The 19727-nt window shown below is 48.0% G+C and overlaps 2 protein-coding genes across 2 annotated transcripts in view; both read left to right on the plus strand.

Annotated features, from left to right (window-relative positions):
* LOC135829639 (uncharacterized) overlaps positions 1-19727 on the plus strand; it is a 200565-nt gene that overhangs the window by 34438 nt on the left and 146400 nt on the right. Inside the window, exon 5 of the mRNA XM_065342036.1 lies at positions 17663-17734. Coding sequence (XP_065198108.1) covers positions 17663-17734 — 72 coding nt within the window. The remainder of the gene's footprint in view (positions 1-17662; positions 17735-19727) is intronic.
* The window catches only part of LOC135829856 (uncharacterized), a 1585-nt gene continuing 943 nt past the window's right edge, over positions 19086-19727 (plus strand). Inside the window, 1 exon segment of the mRNA XM_065342239.1 lies at positions 19086-19727. This exon segment is cut by the window's right edge and continues 943 nt beyond it. Within this exon segment, the coding sequence (XP_065198311.1) occupies positions 19141-19727 (587 nt within the window). The 5' untranslated portion in view covers positions 19086-19140.

The raw sequence follows: 19727 nt of genomic DNA on the forward strand, positions 1-19727 counted from the left end.
CGTGTCCTGCTGGGGCGGCACTTTTTCGCACCCTTACCTGCTTCGGTTTGGATCAGCTGGTGCAGAGTCCAACGCACACAACATCTTCCGGAACACAGTCATGTCTAGACCTTGTCTTCACAAACCAACCCCTGCTGGCGACGGACGTTCACACAGCTTGCGCTCTTGGCTCCTCGGACCATCTCATGGTTTCATGCCAGTTCGCCGTCTCATTGCCCTCGGACCCAGACCTGCCACTTCCTTCTCGCAAACCGTTCCCATATCGCTTCCGTCGAGTTCCCTCTCAGTGCTGGGACTCTATGAACGCTGATTTCTCCTGCCACGACTGGTCGTTTCTGCAACCAGAAGGCTCTCCAACTGTTGACGCCGCGGTAGATCACTTTGCAGCCGTCCTTGAACGAGGGTTCCAACAGCACCTCTTTAACTTTGCTATCGGCTACAACAACCGGAAACATTCCAACCCAACATCCTCGACATCTAGTCCCCCATGGGTGACACGGTCCCTCGTATCTGAAGTGAAGCGCAAGCGTGATCTTTTCAGCATCTACAAGAAATTCCCAACGCCGGTTAACCGGGAGGCTTACCGAGTTCAACGCAACTTCGTCAAGCACCTTTCTCGTACCTCACACCGCTCCTTTCTAAACTCTCTTTCTGCAACACTCTCCTCCCCCGATCGCCCATCACTCCACCAATTCATTCGCAACCAGTGCCGCGGGACCTCCCGCGCGCCAATCCAGTACCTGACGGACTCCAATGGCAACCGCCAGCACGATGTGAAGGCGATTGCAGACACACTGAACAAGCAGTTTGTTTCATCCGGCATTCCGGAGGATCCGAATTGGGACATTCCATCGCTGTCCCCAGCCCCTGAACTTAGCGCACCACTCACACGCGTCGTTACCACGACTGCTACCGTCTGTAAGCACCTCAAACTCCTGAAGAATTGTAAGTCCCCTGGCGAAGATGGCATACCCAATGAGGTTCTCAAATGGCTTGCGCCATCTCTGTCCTATCCCTTGTGCCTGCTCTTTAACATGTCATATCATACAGCAGTATTTCCGTCCGTCTGGAAATCTGCTGTTATCGTCCCGATCTATAAGAAAGGCCAACGCTCTCAGGCTGGCAACTACAGACCAATCTCTCTCCTTCCCGCTGTGTCAAAGGTCTGTGAACGTATTTTCTTTGAGTCTCTGTACTGCCACGTCACCCCAGCGCTTTCACCATCTCAATCCGGTTTCTGCCGTGGAGACTCCACAACTTTCCAACTAACACGTCTAGTACAAGACATCTACACCCAGCGGAACCTCAGGCGGCATGTTGGCATCGTGTTCTTTGACCTAGCGAAAGCTTTCGACACCGTCTGGCATCGTGGTCTGCTTGCAAAGCTAGAGTCCGTCTTCTTGGTACATGGTCCAGCCCTGCAATGGCTCTCATCCTATCTTTCCTGCCGCCACCAGACTGTCAGAGTATCTACCTCCCTATCAGACCCATTACTAGTCGTGTCTGGGGTACCCCAGGGGTCCATACTTGGGCCGCTCCTATTTCTACTGTACGTTAATGACTTGCCAGCCCTTGTACCAAATGTAAGTCTTTTTGCTGACGACACTGCTCTGATGTGCTCCGACAGCTCGGCAGACAACCTCACGGCCTCCATGCAGTCCGGGGTCAACGCTACAGTAACATGGATGGAAACCTGGAAACTGAAGCCTAACCTCGCCAAAACCGAGGCCATGTTCTTCTCTCCCTCGCCCCCCACTCAGCTTCTGTATTTTCCTGGTCTAAATAGTACACCTATTAAAGTTGTTAACGAGCACAAGCACCTGGGCGTTATTCTCGACCGCCAACTCTCCTGGTCTCCACAAGTCCAGTCTGTGTGCAAGCGTGCGAGTGCGTCCTTAGGTATGCTACAACCCCACTGCCAACACTTGAATGATAACTGCAGAAAATTGTTCTTTAAGTCGTACATTTTGCCTATATTTGACTATTGCGATATAGCTTGGTGCGGGTTGTCTCAGACTTTACTCCACAGACTGGAAGTACATCAACGCTTGCTTCTGAAAATTCTGTTTCGAAAAGACCAAACATTTGCCTCCCTTTGTCTTTATAAACTTGCTTCCACGCACCCTCTTCTTGCCCGACATCAGCAGCATCTTTGTATCCTTGTGCAAAAAATCTTCCTAGCCCAAGTCCCGAAACATATTGCCAAGTACAACTGGTTTGTTACCACTAGACCAACACGCAATGCCTTATCACTGCCCCGAGCTAGTTCCTCTCTGTTTTTGAAATCCCCTTTCTTCTCAGCATACTCCCTTTGGTCTAACCTGCCTACTAGCATTAAGACATGCCAGGATATCAGGAAATTCAAAGTCCAGCTTTCCACACTGTCTCATCCGAAGTGATCCCATGTATTACTAATGTGCCTCCCTTTCTTTTTCTCTCCCTATCTCCTTTCCCTCTCTGACAGCATCTTTCTTTTTCTCCCTTTTAGCTTGCCGTGGTTGGCTATCACCTGACCTCTCATGTTTATTGGCAGTCTTCGGACGGGCCAGGAGATGTTGAATAAAAAAAAATAAAAAAAGTGCTTCTTCCCTGACTCCTCCAGCAGTTGCCCACAACCAGCACAGCCAGCGTACGGTGGAGAGTACAGCGGGAAGGACCAGCAAGCGTACCCGTACTCGCGCAGGCCAGGCTGCCACGTGTATCACTGATGCAGACGAACACCGTAGCACTTCCCGTAGCGTGGGTGACCCTGCCAGTGACCATGAAACGTCAACGGAGGATGAGGACAAGTCCCAGGCAATTGAGAGGCCCACTGTCAAGCCCAAGCCACTGAAGCTAGAGCCAATCACGGATGACACGTGGAAACTGGTATCAAACGAACCTCACAGAGTGAAGAAAGCCGTAATCTATGTGGGCAATTTGAACTCACATAGCAGTGAAGAAAGTGTCAAGGAATTCACTGAGCAACGCTCTGCAGCAGTAAAAAAACCGGTGAAGGTTCACCAGTGCAGCATACACACCACAGAAGATGGGAAAGTGTCTGCCCGCTTGATGATCGATGCGACTGACCTTGAAATCGCCACTGCTCCATACTTTTGGCCTCGCCCACTGTACGCGCGGGTTTGGCGCCACTGTGAGCGTCCGAAGGGGGACACCTTGTCCGGCTCACACAGTGACACTCTCAGTGATGCTCTAAAGGGGGACACCTTGTCCGGCTCACACAGTGACGCTCTCTCCGAGTCCTCCGACACTCAAGCTCAAAGCTCCAATTAGATCCTTTCGGATCCTGCTGACGAACACATTTGGACTACTGAGTAAACTTGGTGACTTTCACCATGCTGTACACGTTCACCAACCTGACATTGCCATTGTAACAGAGAGCAAGCTAACCCCTGAGAAGGCTACTGATTCCGAACTGTCCTTGCCTGGGTACTACTCCCCACTGCGGAAGGATCGAACAGCTCATGGAGGAGGAGTTGCGGTTTGGGGTAAAGCCAGTCTGGCCCTCCGAGAACTCGATGACATCCAGGTCGGTAATGAGGAGCTAATATGGCTGAGTTTCAGAACTGTGGATAAGAAGTCAGTGGCTGTGTGTGCTGCATATCGCTCTGGCTACTGCCACGACAATGACATCAGTACCCTTGAAGCCATCAGTGCTGGCATTGACCTGGGCCGTAAATCTTGTCAATATGTGGTATTGGCTGGAGATTTTAACGTACACAACGTGGATTGGCTCGGCAGCACCAAGACAACTCATGCAGGTGTGTACACTGAAGACATGCGTGCTTTTCACTGCTTGGAGCAGCACGTGCATGAGCCCACCAGGGGCCTTAACCCACTTGACTTAATAATGACTGACCTACCGGGAGATGCGACCGTCAATACCTTAGCACCTCTTGGAAACTCTGACCATGCCTGTGTCCTAGCTGACTTTCATGTAAGCACAGCAGAGGAACCACCAGTGACCAGAACTGTCTGGCGTTACCAACGCGCAGACTGGGACAGACTCCGCCACTTCTTTAGAACAACAGATTGGCAGTCCACTGTCAGTGATGATCCTGATGCAATGTGTATGCACTTGACCCAGAATATTCTGGAAGGAATGCGCCGATACATACCGTCTAAGCAGTTGTGCATGAAACCATCTAACCCCTCTTGGTGGACACCGGAATGCACTGAGGCTGTAGCAGAGAAACAAAGAGCATGGAGGAGACTCTGCGCCGACCGGTCAAGTGCCCAGCTGCAAGCCCGTTACAATGTCGCCAAGCACTCGGCTACACATTGCCTGGCAACTGCCAAGCAGGCATTCACAGCAAGCCTGGCGCAGAAGTTAGTCTCTGGGTGTATGGCGTCTGTTGAATGGTGGCGAACCATCAAGAAGGCCTCTGACCACGGAAACAGCCCATCCATACCTACTCTCCGCAGCACCGATGGTACGGAGCACGACACCAACCGCAGCAAAGCAGAGTGCATGGCCTAACACATCGCCAACAAATGCAGTCTAGGGGCAGACGACCTATCCGTTCCATTTCCTTACGTCCGACCACGTACTGACCGCAACCTCGGCACCGTCCGGTTTCGCGAAACCACAGTCCAGCGAACTCTCCGCCAGCTCAACCCCACCAAGGCCACTGGTCCAGATGGGATACCTGCCCGCGTCTTGAAAGCTTGCTCTGCAGAATTGGCACGGCCGCTTTCAAAACTATTTACATGCTGTCTTCGCTCCGGTATCCAGCCACAACAGTGGAAGGTTGCACACGTAGTTCCAGTCCACAAGCGCAAGTCTAAATCGTCGCCATCAAACTATCGACCAGTGTCGTTACAGAGCATTCTCTCCAAGGTCATGGAGACCATAGTCAACAGGGCAATGATCAACTTCATGGAGACGTATCACGTCCTGTCAGAACGGCAATTTGGATTCCGTCGCGGCCACAGTGCAGCAGACCTGCTGACTGCTCTCCACCACCAGTGGGTGCACACCGCCGGAGATAAAGGAGCTTCTCGAGTGCTGGCCATCGACATTGCTGGAGCATTTGACCGGGTGTCTCACACTGGTGTGTTGCACAAGGCTAGAGTGTATGGCATCTCGGGAGACCTGCATCGGTGGCTCCAAGACTACCTCTGCAACCGCACACTTCAAGTCCTCATCTCCGGCCAGACATCAGCCAGACGCCCAGTTAAGGCTGGGGTGCCACAGCGCAGTATCCTGGGGCCCACCTTATTCTTGGTCTACGTCAACGACCTTGAAGACCACCTCCCAATCGGCTCCAACCTTGCCTCATTCGCCGATGACACAACCCTATACACCGAAATTGCAACGCTCGCTGCTGTTCCTGACAACGCTAGAGTACTCCAGGCTGCTGTCGACCTAGTATCCAGTTGGGGCTCGGATTGGAAAGTGCAGTTCGAGCCAGCCAAATCTCAGGCCCTTACAATTTCCCACCATCGTCGGGACTGGCCAATACCCCTCCATTGTCTTCAATGGAACTCCTGTTGAGGAGCAGCCCTCCATCAAAGTACTCGGCGTCACGTTTGACCATCAGCTAAAATTCAGCCAGCATATCCGAACTGTTGTAGTCCGAGCAACGCAGAGACTTGGAGCCTTGCGCAAGACATTTCACTTGCTGACTATTCCTGCCCGGCTTCGAGCCTACAAAGCCTTTGTCCGGCCGGTTATGGAGTACTGCCCAATCGTCTGGATGGGGGCAGCTCCTTCCCACTTGAATCGGCTGGACTGGGTGCAGGAGCGAGCCATCAAGGCAATACATCCGCAATGCTGGCTTCCTAGCCTCATAATTCGCCGCACCATCGCTGCCCTCTGCCTCCTGTATAAAGCCCTTTGCGATAATTCTCCCGCTCTTCTCTCGAGAATGGCTCCACCCCCGACACACCAACCCAGGACCACACGCCTCACCCGCCAGGCTGTACGACTGTCCACCGCGCATCCCCATCAGTTACAGAATGTTCTTCCTGCCAATTCCCGGAACAATGTGAGCCGAGCCTTTCCCCACTCCGTCATCCCAATTTGGAACCAGCTGCCTACCTCTATCATTCCCCACCCATTTCACTCAAAGAACATCCAAAAGTTCAAGACAGCAGCTTATCACCATCTCTTCAGAACGAACTGGAACTGGGCCACTCATAGCATACGCGAGTAAGAGGGTACAGTGTCCTACCCTGCTTGGACATACATGTAATCTCTCCTCACGGACAGTCTCCTCTTGAATTTAAAAGTCTAACAGCGTTCACATCAATATTCAACTTATTCTTTTTCTCACTGAGCAATACAATCTTTCCATTTTCTTTCTTCTGTTTTCTTTTTCAATTTAATCCTCCCCACCCAATATCCCTTTGGTGCGTCCATGGAGCTATGAAGCCGAGACCTCTGGTCGGCAGAGCTTAATGGGCCCCACCACCACACTCCATCATTCACCCCAGTGTCTGGAGATATGTGGATTTTGTAGAGAAAAAAAAACAACAAAAAAAAACACCTCGTGAACACCAGATGGCAGCGTGAGTCGGTGTCGCAACTGGACGGTGAGACAGACGTCGAGGACCCTCGGTCATTCGAAACGCTGTCACCTCCAAACGAACTAGTCACAAGCCCGCGCTGGGCACAACAGTACGAAGTAGGGGTTGCGACTTCGGCGATGATTTGTAAAAAATGGTTTGCTCCCCACACCGGAGCTCGCGGTATTCCGCCGACTTTACTTGAAACTTGACTGACTCAAAACTGCCATCCAGAGCACACAAGAAGTCCATCGAACCTTCTACTCGGCAAACCTGCAAGAAAGCACCACTCCCTGCTCAATACACAGTGTTTCGGGGAATTCACCCCTCATCAGTTGAGTTTGAGTAGGCTGAGGAAGTTTGTACCTGTAGAGCACCACTTCTATAGTGCTCTCAAGGCACAAACATCACTAGGAATACAAACTTACAGACACGCTCCGTTTCCAGCGCGACAAACACCTCGTGAACACCAGATAGCAGCGTGAGTCAGTGTCGCTCCTGGACGGTGAGACAGACGTCGAGGATCCTCGGTCATTCGCAACCACTACTTCGTACTGTTGTGCCCAGCGCGGGCTTGCGACTAGTTGGTTTGGAGTTGGCAGCGTTGCGAATGACGGAGGGTCCTCGACGTCTGTCTCACCGTCCAGGAGCGACACAGACTCACGCTGCTATCTGTTGTTCACGAGGTGTTTGTCGCGCTGGAAACGGAGCATCTCTGTAAGTTTGTATCCCTGGTGATGTTTGTGCCTGGAGAGTACTATATATTACCTCCACTGCTAAATAACTTGGCGTAACCATTGATGACCCGCTATCCTGGCAGCCACATGTCTCCAGTGCGGTGCAGAAGGCGTCAGTCACCATCAGCCAGCTATGGCGCCATGGGCGATCTCTGCCCATAAGAGCCCGCAGACTTTGGTACATTGGCATTGTGCAAGCACGACTAACGTACGCATCCAATGCATTCTTCCCGTCGCTGACACAGCAGCTGCAGAGTCGTTTAAGCAAATCCAGCAAATCCGGAATTCGTGCAATTTTCCGACTCTCCAGCCGTGCATCCACAGCCCCCCTCCTCGTGCGCTTATCTATTCGATCCCTAACTCACATTTTTAACTACAAGGTTTTGTTTTTAGTTTTCCGTTGCCTACATGATCTTGCAAGTCCTCCTTTCTGCACCTACTTTCAGTTGATGGCTAACACAGGCCAAGCATCCGGGGATGATCGCCGAATTACTCGAGGACCGGAGCAGCGGCTACTGCAAGTGCCTTTCCTTCCTGGACCTTCCGGTCGTCAGTCATTGACATTTGTGGGAAGCACTCTTTGGAATGCCCTTCCAAGTGATATTCGCCTCCACAGTGCGGCGGTTGCCTTTAAACTGGCTCTGAACAGAATTAATTGTAATTTGGAACCACCTTGCTCGGCATCCCTAAACATTACTGCATGGTTTCTCGGTGTTTTCTTCACTGCATGCTTACACATACACACACCCATTTGAATTATATACAAACTTTGTGCTTTGGAATTATCATGTTATGATTCTTTTTAATATTTCCTTCTCTCATAATATTATATTCGTTCTTAGCAGGAACCGGAGGTTTTTTCCTCTGGTGAGAAGGCAGAATTGCCTGTGCTCTAAACGAATTCAAATAAAAGAAACAAACAAACAATATAAGTGGTGCTCTTCAGGCACAATCTTCCTCAGCCTACTCAAGCTCAACTGATTAGGGGTGAATTCCCCGAAACACTGTGTATTGAGCAGGGAGTGGTGCTTTCTTGCAGGTTTGCCGAGTCGAAGGTCCGATGGACTTCTCGTGAGTCAGTCAAGTGTCAAGTAAAGTCGGCGAAATAGCGCGAGCTCCGGTGTGCGGAGCAAACCATTTCTTACAAATCATCGCCTAAGCCGCAACCCCTATTCCGTACTGTTGTTCCCAGCGCGGGCTTGCGACTAGTTGGTTTGGAGGTGACAGCGTTTCGAATGACTGAGGGTTCTCAACGTCGGTCTCACCGTCCAGAAGCGACACTGATTCGCGCTGCTTTCTGGTGTTCACGAGGTGTTTGTCGCGCTGGAAACGGAGCGTCTCTGTAAGTTTGTATCCCTGGTGATTTTTGTGCCTGGAGAGCACTATATAAGTGGTGCTCTTCAGGCACAATCTTCCTCAGCCTACTCAAGCTCAACTGATGAGGGGTGAATTCCCCGAAACACTGTGTATTGAGCAGGGAGTGGTGCTTTCTTGCAGGTTTGCCGAGTCGAAAGTTCAATGGACTTCTTGTGTGCTCTGGATGGCAGTCGTGAGTCAGTCAAGTGTCAAGTAAAGTCGGCGGAGTAGCGCGAGCTCCGGTGTGGGGAGCAAACCATTTCTTACAGAACTCTAATGTTGGCATTAATACCTAAAACCGCAATGTTATACGTGGGCTACGACAATTAGTCGTTTTTGTTCGAAAATCTCTGGCTCCCAAGGTGATAGAGGAAAATTCCTCACCACGTTTTCATGTACAGGCTATCTCCTCCAATCCGAACTCTCCCGATGCGGGACTACCCATCTATCTAGAATATTTATGACCTCTTTTAAGTCGGAAAAAATGGATTTCAACGAGAAAATTGCATGAAACTTGTTTTTGTGCAGGCTATCAGGATGAATTTTCCGGAATAAGGGGCAGCCGCGAGTCTCAACTTGCCCGGATAGGGGGACTATGTAATTGTTAGGCCCACAAGTTGATGCATTATTCATTTGGTCTTGGTAGCTACTTGCGCGCCCATGTTTGCCATAGCTACCCAGGCCCTTTATATTGCGTTATTTTCTCAGTCAAGCTCTCTCTCTTCAACTCGCTCTCTTCAATAATCACAATATCATCGTTTCGTTCGTCCTGGCCTTAGTCATCCTGTCTCTAATAAATGCAGTTCTCATCAACCTACCTGTTCCCGTTGTCAGTTGTGTTAATGAGAAAGAAACCGGTCTTGTTAATAGTACTCAACATAATGTTAAAATATTTAATAAACCTGGTTCGGCCTGGCGCACTTGGGTCTGGGGACACTATTAGGCAAACAATAAAAGTATAAGAGCTGGCTGCTCACAGATCATTCTAGGAGACTGCTTTCAGATTTTGGAGGAAAAGCGATATGCATGTGTCCATTTCATCTCCTTTCGGATAGTTGACCATTACCTTCTCCCTTCCCACCCCCCCCCCCCTCCCCACCAAAAAGACACAAACACACCACAATCCGCAATGCTCCCCGAGTGTAATTACGAAGACTAGCTTCACTTTATGGACGACTAGTATCGTAGTCCATATCTGGGTACCAGTTTAGAATGGTTCTGGTCAGATTATGAATATGATATTTTCTCTCAATCTGTCCCAATACCTTTAGATTCCGCTGGGCTTATAAACGCAATCCTGGTGCTTTGCGAGTTTTGTAATGTACTGTATTTTGCAGAGCAGGAAAATGACCCAAAGACAATATCATTACTGTAGAGAAGAGAATGAAGAGGAAATAACAAATCAAAAGTATACGTGCGTCTAGGTGGCCATGAAGTCGAGACCCTAGGTCAGCGGAGCTCCCTAAACCTCACCACCACTGCCACGATTCAGGTCGAGCGTACTTCCCCTAGGTGCATCTCAAGTTTGGCATTTCAGTGGTCTTTCTAAAAAGAATAATAATAATAATTAAAATACGACCTTCTATCAAAACTCTCTAATTTTTGTGAGATATCGTGGCCGTGAAAGGTGCACTCTGGCTTCATTTTCGACGCCGAGATTTCGATGGCAAGACGAAGGTTGGTGAAAGAGAAGACCCCTCGACCAAGTCGAGCTGGAGTACGACTTTTGGAATTTCGCTGAGCGAGCGCTGAAGACGTAATGAGGGATTACCTCCAGGAGGAAATGCAACAGCGCACATACATTTCAAATGGTTTTTGGAGAATTTTCAATCGAAGAAGAGCCTGTTTGCCATGTTCTCTCAACATTGTGATGGGTCTCGTTTTCAGCCCTACTCCAGGGCGCCTGAAGGGCCTCCTGAGGTGGCCTCACCCGGAGCAAGACATGCTGAGCCTCAAGAATTTCGCGTGGAGACGTATGCTGGTCGTGCCAATAATGTAGAATGGTGCAATTGTAATACTTGTCCACCAATGGAGAGGGAGGTGGATAGTCATTGTTGCAGGGAGATTGAGGCTGTCGTGAGCATCAACAGAGAGCTGAGTTGTATAAATCAGCACCCAGATTTCCACGCAGCTTGCGTGCCGGACAGCCGGACAGTACTTACTATTTGCCTAACTGCTTATCGTGAATTTCGTGACCCTCGCACCGATGTGAATTCCAATAGGTAAGAGTGATTCTCTTCTTTATTCTCCTGGCCTGGATTTTTCATTTTGGCTGAACAACTTGTTCCTTGGCATCTGCTAAACTTAGCCATTGTTCACGTCGGTTGTGCATGAGCATCCAAACAGTTCATTTGTAAAAAATATAATGTTCAACCTAGCACAGTATTGTACTAAAGTATTCACACACTGACACTGATTATCACAACAAATAAAATTCTCGCATGACGAAAATGTAAGAGAGTTCAATGCATCTGTAGAACTGACTTTCCCCATACACCTATTGGCACTGAGTATTGAGGTACATTTAGGCAGCTGCTACTGAACCATCAGCATATTCAAAGAATAGGATAGTGCATGATTCATACGCGTATGCATGCATATTTCCATAGCACTGTTATCCAGCATGCGCTATCCTGCAAACAGTCTAATTTTCATAGTTATGGTACGTGCAGGAGTTCAAAGTGGCCATGCGCTGAGAGGCTTCGCTTCGTCTTATTTTTTGTTATGTATGCATATCTCTCCGCTTAGCTGCCTATCGACAGTATACTTGGTGGATCCATGGTTATCTCGGGCGAGGTGATAGACGGATTATTCCCTCTTGTGTGGTATCAGCTGTGAGAAGAGAGTTCCCTGAGCCATAGGACAATTATACAGGCTTTCAAGAAGCAAAAGAGGATTGAGAGGAGCGGTTTTGGCCCGGCTGACTGTACATTTTTCCATCATAATAATGATAGTGATCAGGTCACTGTATTACATCGTAGAATCGCATTCAAATTGTATTTTGTCCCCTTGTAATACAAATCAATAATTTATTATATATTATAATTATGTCTTCCAGAAAAAAATTATGGTAAAAAAAGGATAAGCACGAAATATTACGAAATGTTACGAAATGTTATGCGTTCTGACCAACTGTCCACCAACGTAACCAGATCATATTATATCAGATCTTTTTTTACAATAATGGCGCGACAACCGAGTTCAGAAATGTATTTGTATCCACTTGTAATTCATTCATTGAATCTCTGTCTGTGTTCTCGAGCCACCCAAGCCTATCTATATATTTGAAAAAAGAATGGAAATTCATTCATTCAATCATAGGTGTACAGTATGAAAACCGACAGGGCCAGGATTCCGTTAAGGAAGGGAAGTAATGGGTCGTGTGAAAAACGACAGTGATCGAAAAGAACAAAGGGAGAAAGTAATTAGTTCATACCGATGTACACAGCCTGGTCCCTCTGCTTGCCTACAATCCGTACAGTAACACTTTGATTGGCCAACAATCCTACCCCACAGTTACGTTAGAGCAAACACTGCGATGAGAGATGCACCAAGAAGAAGGAACACACACAGGAAAGCTGGTTCAGAGACGGGAGACGTGGGCTGCAAGAACATCCTCTTTGGGTGGGGCTGGTACTGTGGCAATGTTACTGGGAACATCTGCAGGCACAGCGGGATAATCCAAGAGGCAGGTGGGTGTTTTGACATCGAGCAAATCCCTCTTGGTCTGCAGCACTTCTTCAAGCATGGCGAACATATATTCCACTGACTTTTTTTCATACACCTTCTTCACGACCCATTCCTTCATTGATTTTGGAAACACTAGTTTCAAACGTGGTGAGCCAGCCACTGTACTTGCCTGCTTGCGACCGACGTTGTTGTTGTGGTTGAGGGCAGCGAGCTGTTGCCGGGCGAGGATTCCTGGATACGGGAAGTGGATCCGTTTGGGTGTCCCCACAAGCTGGTTCGAATGGCACACCTCCAAGGATCCAGTGTGGCAGAAGTTGGAAACCTTTCCAATATCTGCAAGCACGATCTTGTCGGATACCACTGTCGTCAGTACTTTATGCTGCTCGGAGCCGCTGGCAGTATCAGGTGGCAGGAGCTCCTGCGAGTAAGACATAAACTTTGTGGAACCTGTCCAAGAGTGCTGATTGCAGATGTGGTGGAGCAGAGATTGCCATTTCTCTGTCATCAAGACAGAATCTTCATCACACGATTGAGCACACCACCACATGTGGAGAGCTACGGCCGGGATCCAGTTCCTGAGGTGTTCCATCTCTTTCTTGGTTGAGGCATTGACAAGCTTCTTAGAGATGGACTTGACAAAATGCCAAACATTGAACTGGTGTACAATCTCAGGGAAAGAATCTCTCATCATAGCTTTCACCTGGGTGCTTCTATCGGTGGCGAGCTGCGCAACAGTGTGAGCCGCTGCAGGATTCGTCTCAAGCCTTCCCGCTCCATAATACCACTATTGTTCTCAGTAATGCCAACATGCATAAGTTCAAAGTCGAAGATCAGCTCAGTGTCTTCTTCCATTATCGTATATGTACAATAGTTGGCTGAGTAGCCGGGGCTGTTGCACCTCCCATCACCGATAAACTTGAGATTTTCATTAGTTCCAAGGATATGTAGCGAGTCAACATGGTTTGACCATGCTTCGTTGACAACAGAACACAGGATTTTACGTTGCATATCGTAGAAAGCAGACTTGCCGACCACGCCCAAGTTGAGCAGTGAGGAGAACAGGGTGAAGGTGCTAAACAAAGTGCCACTGAAGAGGATAGCAGCAGAGATCAACAGATTTCCAATGGGCGCGCGTTGCAACTTCGGTTGAGAGGTCCAGTGGTCGATGTGTCCATCTTCACACTCCGATGTCTCCAGCAATAGAGATCCCTGAACATGCTTTGAGTTTTTGATGATTTTCTGCACGACAACACAAAGGAAGAACAGCCCGACAACACTCCATCAATCCAACGTACAGTAAATGAACAATCAATGTAATGCAACATAAAAAGCAAATGACTAAAACCAATTCATTCATTGTTGCCCCTACACAGCATCCCCTACTTGAACACACACATGCACACAGCCCCGCATACCGCCACAACAGGCACAGTGCTGTAAAATTCCTCACCTTTCCACACTCTTGGCAGCGTTTGAATAGGTCATCCAGGTAACGCTCAAAGATGATGAACTTCCGATCATACACCGGATTATACTCAGCTGGCTCCTCATCAGCTTGCCCAGAAGGCTCCTCTTCGCTTGTTCGAAAACTTGAGTCAATGCCTTGGTCACTATCTGCGGTGCTAGGCGTACTAGAGGAGCTTGAGCTACTGGATTTCACTTCAGCTTTAGCTGTAAGCAATGATGTAGCCTGTGGACAGACAGGTACACCATAGCAGCTCTTCATATAATATAATCAACTTACTCAATCTGCGGACAGCATGCTGTTTCGTTCTTAATATAATCTCATACAATCAAGGGTTTGCTCCCCACACCGGAGCTCGCGCTATTCCGCCGACTTTACTTGACACTTGACTGACTCTCGACTGCCATCCAGAGCACACAAGAAGTCCATCGAACCTTCGACTCGGCAAACCTGCAAGAAAGCACCACTCCCTGCTCAATACACAGTGTTTCGGGGAATTCACTCCTCATCAGTTGAGCTTGAGTAGGCTGAGGAAGATTGTGCCTGAAGAGCACCACTTATATATACAATCTTCCTCAGCCTACTCAAGCTCAACTGATTAGGGTTGAATTCCCCGAATCACTGTGTATTGAGCAGGGAGTGATTCTTTCTCGCAGGTTTGCTGAGTTGAAGGTTCGATGGACTTCTCGTGTGCTCTGGATGGCAGTCGAGAGTCAGTCAAGTGTCAAGTAAAGTCGGCGGAATAGCGCGAGCTCCGGTGTGGGGAGCAAAACTTTTCTTATAAATCATCGCCGAAGTCGCAACCACTACTTTGTACTGTTGTGCCAAGCGCGGGCTTGCGGTTATTTGGTTTGGAGGTGACAGCGTTGCGAATGACCGAGGGTCCTCGACGTCTGTCTCACCGTCCAGGAGCGACACTGACTCACGCTGCTATCTGGTGTTCACGAGGTGTTTGTCGCGCTGGAAACGGAGCATCTCTGTAAGTTTGTATCCCTGGTGATGTTTGTGCCTGGAGAGCACTATATAAGTGGTGCTCTTCAGGCACAATCTTCCTCAGCCTACTCAAGCTCAACTGATGAGGGGTCAATTCCCCGAAACACTATGTATTGAGCAGGGAGTGGTGCTTTCTTGCAGGTTTGCCGAGTCGAAGGTTCGATGGACTTCTCGTGTGCTCTGGATGGCAGTCGTGAGTCAGTCAAGTGTCAAGTAAAGCCGGCGGAATAGCGCGAGCCCCGATGTGGGGAGCAAACCCTTTCTTACAAATCATCGCCGAAGTCGCAACCGCTACTTCGTTATATTATAATCAACTTATATATTTTATAGAAAAGAGAAAGGACCAAGGAAATACAGGTATATACACAAACGCATTTCAGCTCACAAGGTCCGTCACAAGACATTTCGGAATTCCGCCAACCCTTAAAAGTTGCTACTAACCCTTACAAAGTCTCGAACTTTCTGAGGGTGTTTCACGGATGAACTTGCCGACAAAGAAGGAAGGGAAGAATAAGAACTTGAGAGTGTTTCCTTCACGAGAGAAGGTGGTTGTATCTGCACCAAGAACACATGAAAAACACAATATGCAATTATACCTCACAGGGTATTCAAAACACACATGAGACGCCTTTTTTTAGCTCAGTACAGGAATTACAGTAAACCTTCGCTTATAACGACACTCGGCAGGGCATCAAAAAGGTGTCCTTATTCGCGAAGTGCCGTTATAACCGAAGTCTCATTTTATGTATTACAGTGGGATGGGACTTTGCTCTGGGCATGGAAATTCTGTCGTTATTCGCGAATTGTTGTTATATCCGCAGTCGATATTACCAAAGTTGACTGTATGTCAGAAAAAGGATCCATGGCTGAATTAAATGGCATAGGTCGCTTACCTGAATTTCGATTTCTGGCCCGTCACGACTCAAACGCTTGGACTCTGTGACCACGCTACTGTATGTCGTTGGAATGGACTTGGCTTTTTCCCGATGAGTACGTGCAACAGACGGTTGTGCCTACATAGGCCAGAGCAGTACACACACACGCACACACGTACACACACAAGTATTATTCTGGATCATAGATAGAAGAAGTGTATTATTGAAGTCCATTTGTCATTGCAATGTCACAACAACACAACCACTTGTAGATGTGGCAATAGACACGTAAGCATGTGTAGTTATTCCAGGACATTGCTCACTTACTGGAGTATCATTGAGCACTGCTTCAGCTGATGAAGGCTCCAGACTCTCAGAGCTAGAGCTCACACCTGATGCCACTGCCTGTAGAATATATATACAGTAACAGCCCTTTATTCATAACTACAGTACACAGGTGCAAATAATTTGGTAACAGCAATTAATAAATTGTACGCACGCTCCAACACACGCAGTTATAGATCCTGCGAAATTCTCCCATCGGAAACATCTGGTGATCTGATCAACTTTCCAGCTCCATCGAATTTTCGGGCATGGAAACACTGATAAGGAACGATGTAGGCAGTACTGGAGCGACATGGGTAATACTGGAACGACATGGGTAATACTGGAACGACATGGGTAATACTGGAACGACGTGGGTAATACTGGAACGACGTGGGTAATACTGGAACGATATGGGTAATACTGGAACGACGTGGGTAATACTGGAATTACATGGGTAATACTGGAACGTAGTGGGTAATACTGGAGCGACGTGGGTAATACTGGAGCGACGTGGGTAATACTGGAGCGACGTGGGTAATACCGGAACGACATGGGTAGTACCGGAACGACATGGGTAATACCTGAACGACATGGGTAATACTGGAACGACATGAGTAATACTGGAACAAAGTTGCTGACAGATAATAGTCACTGTATCCACGACTGTGGTAGCCAATAGATGGTAGCTGATGTGCAGGTGGTACTACTACTAGTAAGTGTATTCACAACTAACTTGCATGCAAGTCAAACTTAGCAGCTCACAACAAATATTTACCACAGAAGAATTTTTAGAGAAGTATTTTGATGGCAAATAATGCTTACCTGAACTGACGAAAATGCTATAGTCTCTTCCTTTCTCTTCAAGTACAGCGACTCTCTGCGAGGCTCTGTCTTCTTCACGTGGGCGAAGATCGTTGGAACTGCACCTGGCTTCAGTTTACGAGCTGATAGCCTTGTAGTACTCCCCATCTTGGCTGTTGATACAAATTCTGCCATCAAATTCCTTTCGAACTGGTCCTCCTCGAAATGAGCAGAACACAGTCTACAATACTTGCTTGGCTGGAAAAGCTTGAAGCTCCTAGCTGCAGTATCTCCCCGGCCAACTCTCTTCATATTCGTCGCCCATTCTCTCTTCAAGTTTTCATCAGAGGGAAATGTAAAGAATGACCATTCTTTGCCAGATGGCTTGTTGGTGTCGTTGTCGCATCCAGGCGCACAACAGCGACCCATGGCGGCAACTCCAAGATTTTTAGAAGCAGTACTAGAAGGACAGGTAGCAAGAGGTGACTGGTAGGGTGAAGAATGGACTGAACACAGAAGAAACGAGTCGCATGTGGACGAAGAAAATATTTTCCCATTGAATTCAATAGAAAAGTATATAGCTCAGCTGACAAGCTAATCCCTCATTACGTCATCAACGCTCGCTCAGCGAAATTCACGAAGTCGTCCTCCAGCTCGACTCGATCGGTTCTGGAGACTCGTTCTTGGTCGAGGGGTCTTCTCTTTCACCAACCGTCGTCTTGCCATCGAAAACTCGGCGTCGAAAATGAAGCCGGAGTGCCCCTTTAAGTTACACAGTAAATCAGGCGTCTTATATCCAATCAGAGGTTGTCCATATTTAGACTGAGGAACCCCTAGTAGTGAATCAAAGAGGTACTAATGGTGTCCTCTATAAGATGTACTGGTTTTCACTGTTGTTTCTGCAATAGAGATATTTCAGGTAACCAAATTTCCAGCCTTCCTGCAGGCATCTTCAAAGACCTAGTAAATCTTAACACTCTGTAAGTATGTTCAGTTAAACGTGCTCCTCCCCCACCCGTTTCCACCCAACTGTCTTAGAAAACCCATATGATCCGCTGTAGCACCTACTCCACTTTTATGTTTATGTGTCTATGTCATTCGGATCTTCCCAAGTTGTACAATGTACTGTTGAGATACCGAATTCAAATAAATCAATACCATACCAAAACCCTTCTACCCTTTATTTCATCTGTTATCCCCATATACAGTATGGTACTATTAAGTAGCATTGGACAGTGGACACATTACTGGTGCTCAATCCACGTTACCATGATATTACTAGAAAGAAGAAACGAGTTTTCATTGGTTTGTTTAAACTATAAATCAACCAATAGCTGCCGCTACATACAAAAAAAAACACTTAAAAGACCGTCTTAGTAAAATGTCCGCATTGCAAGAAAAAAACATATTCAAATATAGCATGACACATCACCTTGAATAATGTAAGGTTCACCTAAGTAAGGAAGTTGATATCCAGCTTGTCACTAGCAATACTAGTAGGAGTGGCAGGACAGATGTTGCCAACCCAGTCAGCCCGTCACATGAGCATAGGGCTGGTGGTAACATTGTCACAGCCCACAAGATGGAGCACTACTCTCAGGACGTTTTACATGCAAGATGGAGGTTGGCACGTTGCTTACCATAGTTAAATTTCACGAAAGGAACAAGCCCAAGGCGCCATGGCAACCAGTAAACGAACGCAGAGAAATTCAAAATGATTCATATTAGTCAGACACGGAGCCCATAAAATATTTTAAAAATATAAGAAATCAAGTGCAAACGAGTTATGAAGCAATTATCCATCACTGTAACCCGGTAATAAGCCGTCAGAAAGAGCGATAACAGGGCACAAACCTGATATGTTACTGAGACATCTAGGGGAAGGTGAGCGCAGCGAAAATGGGCACAAGCTAAAACCCACGGAAACAAAGAATTCCAAGTGTTACAGGACCGTTAGTGGGACCAGTTAATAACATGACTGTTGTGTATGCACTACCGTATTTATGCATGTACTCTTATGGACTGCCCTGTCCATGTATGATGCTCCCCTACTCTGTGCTGCATCTACTGTGTTCTATGTATGTAATTCACATGTCCTATTATGCATTCTTGTTGTACCCTGCACGCACTACGCTCCGTATGCGTGTCTTGCACATATCCGTGTCCTACCTAACTAGGATTCTATGCGTATGCATCTGGACACTCTCGCGATTCCCGTCTCTGTACTGCCTTCTTTGTACCAACGCTTATCCTTGTAGCTTTATTAGTTTCCTTTGTCTTTTGTCCTTGTTCATGCAAGGTTACAGAACACCATGACATGGTGTCAGAATAATTCGAAATAGTTTCATTTTAGTAGCCTGTTGGTAGTTTTGCGTCGGGATCAGTCATGCCCAAGACAATGCCCAAGGTGCATAGCTCGGACGGGGCCTCCGCTACTAGCTCTGAGCTTTCGACTTCCGACGTAATGGCTCAACTGTTGACGACTCTGCAGCAACAACAGCAAGCCCATGAACTAAACACCGCCGCCCAGTCTGCCTCCACTGCGCAGCTTCTGCAGCAGATCACGGCAACGGTCTCGGGCCTGGTTCAAGCCGCACCAGCGCAGGCTCCGGCGTGCACGCCGCCGCTGCCGAATTTTCGTTCCCTGAACGATTCAGACGATGCTGACGCCTGGTTCACCATGGCCGACCGTGTCCTCACTGGTCATGGGATCGCACCAAATCGCTTCGCGCTAGCCATAGCTCCTCACCTCACTGGCAAGGCTTTGGCAGCATACAACGCGATGTCAGCAAACGACACCACGGACTTTGCTGTCGTCCGTACTGCCGTGCTTCGCCGGTTCCATGTCGATGCGAAGCACTATAGGAAAAAGTTTCGTTCCGACACTCTAGGTGAGAGTACCTCGTACGTGGATCTGGCTACGCGTCTGACCGATATTTTCAATAAATAGATGGCTGCTGAGAATGCTGGCGA

The sequence above is a fragment of the Sycon ciliatum genome, chromosome 13 (assembly GCF_964019385.1).
Source record: "Sycon ciliatum chromosome 13, ocSycCili1.1, whole genome shotgun sequence".
Taxonomy (NCBI): domain Eukaryota; kingdom Metazoa; phylum Porifera; class Calcarea; order Leucosolenida; family Sycettidae; genus Sycon; species Sycon ciliatum.